This window comes from Vigna unguiculata, chromosome 6 (genome assembly GCF_004118075.2).
Source record: "Vigna unguiculata cultivar IT97K-499-35 chromosome 6, ASM411807v1, whole genome shotgun sequence".
NCBI lineage: Eukaryota > Viridiplantae > Streptophyta > Magnoliopsida > Fabales > Fabaceae > Vigna > Vigna unguiculata.
In genome coordinates this window covers 14,820,248-14,828,703 of record NC_040284.1, presented here as the reverse complement: position 1 = coordinate 14,828,703, position 8,456 = coordinate 14,820,248, and the positions used below count along the sequence as shown (strand labels likewise).

The following is an 8,456-nucleotide window of genomic DNA, read 5'->3' as shown; positions in this document are numbered from 1 at the left end:
GTCAAAATTATTAATTGAAGATAAGTTAATTGTGTTACTTATCTTCAAAATTATTGAAGATAATAAAATATCAAACTAGTAAATAGAAAATTACTTTAGCAAAACAAAGTTTCCAATGAAACAAAAACTAAATATTTTTTATGGAAATGATATTTCAACAAAATATTTTAACAAGATTTTGACAATACACGTGCGGGGTTGGTTTCTTTGGAAACAGAAAGGAAAAAGTTAATTAGAGAGAGAAAGGGAGAAAGGGAAAAAGGGAGAAAGGGAGAAGTGAAACAAAGAGAAAGCAAGTGCCTATCGCCGGAGTAACCGGATTCAGAGACCCACGTACTTGAAGTTCTCGCCGACAACCATTTCGTCGTCCACACCGGAGGTCACTCACACTATTCCCATACACTATCATTCATCCAAACTGTTGCATTCGGAGTTGGGAGTGGGTTTGCGAAAACTGCGGCCACCTTTCTTCGTCGACGACAAGGATTTCGTCCTCACAATAGCCAAAATAAACAACTGTATGAAAAGTGGGGAGTTACTCATACGTATGTGGGGAGTTACGTCAGACTTTATGATTATTGGTTGCAGATTTTGATAAACTTTATTTAAATTTCCTATTTCGATCATTCATTCACCCACTCACAAAGTCCTTTCCATCATTAAAAATGCATGCACTAAAGCGGCTGGTTTGTCTAACTGCACAATAAGCTAAAAACGCAACTAAAAAAAAAGTGGGGAGTAAGTCATACGTATGTGGGGAGTTACGTCAAACTTTGTTTTCAAACGTTGCATATTTCAATATAGTTAATTTAAATTTCATGTTTGGATCATTCATCATTTATTCACTGACAGACAAAGTCCTTTCCATCATCCAATCCTCATTCAATAAATTGGGTGGTTGTCTAACCTCACAATAGCCAAAATAAACAAATGTATGAAAAGTGGGGAGTTACTCATACGTATGTGGGGATTTACGTCGAACTTTATGATTATTGGTTGCAGATTTTGATAAACTTTATTTAAATTTCTTATTTCGATCATTCATCATTCATTCACTCACTCACAAAGTCCTTTCCATCATTAAAACTGCATGCACTGAAGCAACTGGTTTGTCTAACTGCACAATAGGCTAAAAACGCAACTCAAACAAAAGTGGGAAGTACGTCATACATGTGAGAAGTTACGTCAAACTTTATTTTTAAAAGTTGCAGATTTCAATATGGTTAACTAAAATTTCGTGTTTGGATCATTTGTTATTCATTCACTCACACACAAATTCTTTTCCATCATCCAATCCCCATTCAATGAATTGGGTGGTATTCTAACCTTAAAATAGCAAAAATAAACAATTGTATGAAAAATGGGGAGTTACTCATACGTATGTGGGGAGTTACGTCAGACTTTATGATTATTGGTTGCAGATTTTGATAAACTTTATTTAAATTTCCTATTTCGATCATTCATCATTCATTCACTCACTCACAAAGTCTTTTCCATCATTAAAAATGCATGAACTGAAGCGGCTAGTTTGTCTAACTGCACAATAGGCTAAAAACGCATGTCAAACAAAAGTGGGGAGTAAGTCATACGTTTGTGGGGAGTTACGTTAAACTTTATTTTCAAACGTTGCATATTTCAATATAGTTAATTTAAATTTCGTGTTTGGATCATTCATCATTCATTCACTGACAGACAAAGTCCTTTCCATCATCCAACCCCCATTCAATGAATTGGGTGGTAGTCTAACCTCACAATAGCCAAAATAAACAACTGTATGAAAAGTGGAGAGTTACTCATACGTATGTAGGGACTTACATCGGACTTTATGATTAATGATTGCAGATTTTGATAAACTTTATTTAAATTTCCTATTTTGATCATTCATCATCCATTCACTCACTCACAAAGTTCTTTCCATCATTAAAACTGCATGCACCGAAGTGGCTGGTTTGTCTAACTGCACAATAGGCTAAAAAAGCAATTGAAACAAAAGTGGGGAGTAAGTCATACGTTTGTGGGAAGTAAAGTCAAACTTTGTCATTATAGGTTGCAGATCAAATAAAGGGGAGTGACAAATGCATTTGTGGGGAGTCACGCATGAATATGTGGGGACTAATGTTGGTTATTATGTTTCGAGGGTTCAAATTTATTTGATAGTTAATTTGAAATCTTATTTTGGTTCACTTTAATAACTCACTTGAAATTATTTTCCATCATCAAATCTGCATTGACTTAAGTGGTTGCTTTGTTCATTGCCAACTGGAAAAATAATCAGAACAACCACAAACTAGGGAGTCAACCACTTATTTGTAAGGAGTAGTGATGCAAATTCTTAATTGCACTTCCACTTGGTTACAAAATTTAAATATCATAACAAACATTATCATTATAGATATTGTCCTATATATAATTTCAATAAGAGATATTGTTCCTTGCCGTCGACGACGGAAGGTGGCTGCAGTTTCCACAAACCCACTCCCAACTCTGAATGCAACGGTCTGGATGAATAATAGTGTATGGGAATAGTTTGAGTGACCTCTAGTGTGGACGGTGAAATGGTTGCCGGTGAGAACTTCAGGTACGTGAGTCTCTGAATCCGGTTACTCCCGCAACAAACACTTGTTTTCTCTCTCTGTTTCACTTCTCCCTTTCTCCCTTTCTCCCTTTCTCCCTTTCTTCCTTTCTCTCTCTAATTAACTTTTTCCTTTTAGTTTCCAAAGAAACCAACCCGCATGTGTATTGTCAAAATCTTGTCAAAATATTTTGTTGAAATATCATTTTCGTAATTTTTATTGGACAAAGATAATTTCAAAAAGAGGTTAAATCCAAGAAGTTAAATTATCATTTTTCGATGTGAATATACTACTAACTCACCTTTTCTATGCTTCCTTTTCTGCTTTCACATTAAATCAACGGTGTTAGGGTCTACGAAGAACGCTTGCAAAGCGTCAAATTAGAAGAAACGTTTGAGAATTCTAAAGGATCAAAACTAAAACTTTTGTAATGCTTTGGATCAAAGTACAAGTTGAAGAGTTTGAGATTTTTTATTTTCTAAATTAAACAGAAATTCAAAAAAATACCTAACCGTAAATCATAATCAGTTTAAAATATTTTAAATTATTAGTTTAAAATTATTAGAAAATATTTTAAAGTTATGAATAATATTAAAATAATAATAGTAGTAATATTTGTTAAAATAATAACCTATTTAGAGATGAATTTAGTGGTATTTTTTTATATATTTAGTCACTAAACTAGTTTTATATAATATAGTCACTAAATTAATTTATAATAAGCCTGCAATTTATAATATAAGCAAACAAACAAAATTTAGTTTATAATTTTATGAAATTTAGTTAATTGAAAATTAGTCTCTAAATTTAAATACTAACAATTATGTCTCTAATAATATATAATTAGAAACCAAAACATCAGTTTCTAATTTTAATATTTTTATTGATCAAAAATTAGTTTCTAAAATAGATTAATAATAATAATAATAATAATAAATCCTTTTCAATCATTAAAGAAATTATCTCTAAATAAATAATTTTTTACGGTTACTAATCACTAAAAAATTAATTTTTAATTAAATTATAAATGTTTATTTGTATTAAAGTTATTTTATATATTAAATTTTAGTTTATAAATAGTATCCAAATTAGTCCTAATTTTTTTTATTTTTTAAATTAGTTGATATTTACTGTTTTTTTTTTTGTGAAAATGATATTTATGCATTGACAATGTCAAAATTATTAATTGAAGATAAGTAAATTGTGTTAGACCTCAAATCAGATCCTACCTACTCTTCTGTACTAAAAGCATACACGCAATTTGAGGAAGAAAATGAAGAGGTTTTGTCCAGTGATTATATACTTAATCATAGTTTTTCATATATAAAAAATATGAAAATTATTCTGTAACATTGATAACTTTATTTTATAATATAAGTTATTATTTTTTAAGTGACTTTTTATTTTTTTATTTTTTTATATTTTAAATCTATTTAAAATATATCTTAAGATTATAAAAAAAATTATCAAAATTTAATTATTATAATATATTATCCTAAAATATAAGGTACTCAAAATCAAATTTGAAATTTCATACATACCATTCAAACATTTGACCTACTAATGCTCAATGTTAATAATTATTCTATGGATTCCATAATTGTGTACTCATGAAATCCAAATCTTGGAATTACATACCGATTTAAACAACATAGTTTTTTACTAGCTCAAATTATTTCATAAAAAAATCAACATCTAAATGAAGCATTGGAATCTTTTCTATAATGATTGATCTAGTGTTCCCATTAAGCGTTAGTTAAACTCATTATTAGAAAAGTATTTTGAAGGATTTTCGCAGCAAGTATGATAAGTCTCATGAGCAACCTTATAAGACTTATATATACATGTGATCCTTTAATTTCAACTCTTAACTATATGCATTACGATGTGCATAAATGTAGGACCTCATAAAACTATTGACCCACCAACTAGCCTTCACATGTTAATATAGTAAAATGTGTGCGGAACTACACAAGACTTATAGAACTATATGTCACCAATCATATCTTATCCTAAAATACCAACTTGAATGAGAAAATATCTCCACTTTATGGTGCATATAAAATGCACGGCTTCAACGAACTACTTCACCACCAGGCCTTCATCAAAAAAAGAAATGTGTGACGAAAACGGAGATTTTTCTGTGAGTGTGACCAATGAAGAGGTGGTGGCAGCAGTGTTACCAATGCAGGAACATTGGCTTCCACTCTCCAACCTTGACCTCCTTCTACCTCCATTGGATGTAGGAGTTTTCTTTTGCTACAACAACCCTATTCTCACATCCACAACCATGGAAGATTGTGCCACCCACAAAATCACCTTTGGAACCATGGTGGGGTCTCTGAAGAAGGCCTTGGCACAAACCCTAATCTCTTATTACGTGTTTGCTGGTGAAGTGGTGCTCAACAGCATGGGTGAACCTGAAGTTCTCTGTAACAATCGTGGTGTTGATTTTCTTGAAGCTGAGGCAGATGTGGAACTCAAAAACCTGAACTTTTACAACCCTGATCAATCTATCGAAGGCAAGTTTGTTCCAAAGAAGAAAAATGCTTGTGTACTTGCTGTCCAGGTACTAGATTTTAGTTATTTCAGGAATTTCAAATCGGAAAGCAGAGTTTAAACTTAATTCTAACTCTGCAAAATTGTTTTACAAGATAAAGATTGTATTTAATTATATCATTATAATAAAATATCTTATTCATAATCAGTTTTAATGACCAGAAGCCGTCAAACACTATAGTGAATAATCACACACTGTAAATCGGAGTAATTTTATCCTACCAAATTGAGACCTACCTAAATTTTATATAAATATTATAATGATATTTTTATTATAATAAATTTTTTTAACTAAATTAAATTTATTTAAATTTAAATTTTATATTGAATTTTGTTTAAAAAAAATATTTTAATAATTTTTAAACAATTTTATAAATTCAAATATAAAATTTTAAAATAGTTTTATAAGAGTTGTTTGTAATTGTTATAAAATTGTTGGAAAATTTTATATTTGAATTTATAAAGTTGTCTAGAAATTATTAAAACAATTTTAAATAAAGTTCGATGTAAAATTTAAATTTAAATAAACTTAATTTAGTTAAAATATCTATTATTATAAAAATATAATTATAAGATTTATATAAAAGTTAAACTTGATCTTAATTTGGTAGAAAGAAAATTACTCTATTTTAAAAAGAAAATAGAATTAAATTGAGACAAAATAATAAAAACAATGATCAAATAAAGATTGTTCACATAAACGATTGACACATGACAGAACCATATTTTGACACGTGACCATTTTTTTAATTAAAAAACATATTTTAAAAAAATAAAAAAAATCACAGACTAACAAATGACAAAATCCTAATTTGACATATGTCAGTTGTTTTTTTAAAAAATATAAAAAAAGTTAAAAAAAAACTTAACACACATTTAACACATTTAACGTCGTAAATAATATCCTAACAAAAAAATCAAATTAGAACAAATTTTTTAAAAGTAGGATCAATTTGGAGGACTTAAAACTTGAGGACAAATTTTTTAACGAAAATAAAGAAGTGATTAAACCAATAATAAACTTATAAGTAATAATATTTACACACATAAAAATATTTTACACTCATTTATTATTATCTTTTACTGTTTTTCGCTTTTTCTTTCCTTTTAGAGGACAAAAATTTACTCTTTCATAATTAATTTGACCCTTCCGATAAATTGCCAAATAAATATAATATGTGAAAATATCATTGCTCCACTAATAATAGTCAACAGTATGTAAGTTCTTATGTTTTTTAATCTATTAGCAGCATGTCATTGTCGTAATATAAATTCTATTTTCTTTTTTTTGTCCCCTCCCCTACCTTTTCAGATGTGAAAACAACGTTATAAGATATTGAATCTTTCTTTACAACTGTAAAGTCAAATACATCGAATAAGCATTAAAAGCACCGAATATGATGTGATATATCACCCAAACTATCAACTCAAACCTGTGACAATGTTTTTCAAACATAGTACACAATTACTTACTTTAAAGTTTGATAATTTTATTTTTAAATTATTTTTTAAAAGTTATTACAATTATGATTGAATTCATTCAAACTAATTGGTTTAAAAATATAAAATATTAGGAAATGAAAAATGGTTCTAAGATAAAATTGTGAAAATTTAGTTATTAAAAAATTATTTTCCTTAATATATTTGTTGAAGCTAAGATATTTCAATGTCTCCATTTCAGGCAACTGTACTGAAGTGTGGAGGAATAATAGTGGCATGCACATTTGATCATCGCATAGCAGATGCATATTCAACAAACATGTTTCTTGTTTCATGGGCTGCCATGGCCAACCCCAACACCACCATTCTCGCCGCCACTTCCGGCCACCCATGTTTCCGCCGCTCTCTCCTCAGCCCTCGCCGTCCAGGTTTCATCCGCCCTTCTCAGCACCACATGTACACCTCAATCTCCGACCTTCCTCCACCTCCCGCCACCGACGCCACCGCTCTCCTCAGCCGCATATACTACGTCACGGCGGAGCAGCTCCGCCACATGCAGTCCCTCGCCGCCACGCGCACGAAGCTGGAGTGTTTCTGTGCGTTCTTATGGAAGATGGTTGCGCATGCAGCTTCAAGAGACACATACAGTAAAAGGGCTACTGCCAAAATGGGCATTGTGATTGATGGAAGGAAGAGACTGGGCAACGGTGACAAAGAGAGCGAAGCAATGATGGAGTGTTACTTTGGGAACGTGCTTTCCATACCCTTTGGAGTTAAACTGGTGGAGCAGTTGGTGAAGGAGCCGTTAGGGTATGTGGTGGAGGCTGTTCACGAGTTTTTGGCGGCGGCGGCCACGGAGGAGCACTTCTTAGGACTAATTGATTGGGTGGAGGCTAAGAGGCCGATTCCTGGAGTGTCCAGAATTTACTGTAACCGTGCCGACGAGGGACCGGCCTTTGTGGTGTCGTCCGGTCAGAGGTTTCCGGTGGAGAAGGTGGATTTTGGGTGGGGGAAAGCGGTGTTTGCATCGTACCATTTTCCTTGGGGTGGTGAAGCTGGTTATGTTATGCCAATGCCAAGTCCTCTGGGGAATGGTGATTGGGTTGTTTACATGCACCTTGCAAAGAAGCACTTGGAAATCATGGAGACTGAAGCTGCTCATGTGTTTAAGCCCTTAACTTGGGATTACCTTAACCAATAATCTTTGACATGGTTGTTAATCAACTCTTATGTCTTTGTTTAACCCGCCATTGTAACAAAAATTATATTAGGTGACTGGTCAAGCTAGTCATTATCAATTTCATAGAATTCCTTAATAAGTTAAAGTCAAAAAAAATTAGTTTCAACCAAAGCACAGTATATTTCTTTGAAACTGCATCAGCTGCTATGTTGATTTTTTCTTGTTTGTACTTTCAACCTACTCAAACCCACTTGATATGTCTCTGGTTAAGCTCCACCTGACTTTTTACATGTTTCAAAGTTCGGTAGAAGAAGATAGTGTCTCTAACTAGATAATGCAATTATTTATCATAAGTTGAATAATTAACATGATCTCCCTTTAATTTCTCATTAACATGGGAAATAGTATATTTTTCTTATAAAATTACAGTCTCAATCCCAATAATTGAGGCATCACATTAATAGAGTATAATTTAATGAACTAAAAGTAAAATCTAATTTGTTAAAATGTTCTATAACAATATTTCAATTGTTCAGTCCAACTTTGGATTCATTCAAATATGTTGATTATCAAGTCTGATTTTTGGTTGATGTTTTAGTACGTTTGATTCATTCAAATATCTTGATTATCAACTCTGATTTTTGGTTGATATTTTAGTACGTTAAAATGAAGTTTTAACAAATTAAAATATTTTAGTTTTCAAG

At 31.4% G+C, this 8,456-nt stretch overlaps 1 protein-coding gene across 1 annotated transcript; it reads left to right on the top strand.

The window, feature by feature from the left end:
- Positions 1-4,675: 4,675 nt before the first annotated feature.
- Positions 4,676-7,873, top strand: LOC114187694 (rosmarinate synthase-like). The gene is made up of 2 exons (XM_028076007.1): positions 4,676-5,142; positions 6,814-7,873. The coding sequence occupies exons 1-2, from the start codon at positions 4,690-4,692 to the stop codon at positions 7,771-7,773; spliced, it is 1,413 nt and encodes a 470-aa protein (XP_027931808.1). The 5' UTR covers positions 4,676-4,689; the 3' UTR covers positions 7,774-7,873.
- The last annotated feature ends 583 nt before the right edge of the window (positions 7,874-8,456 follow it).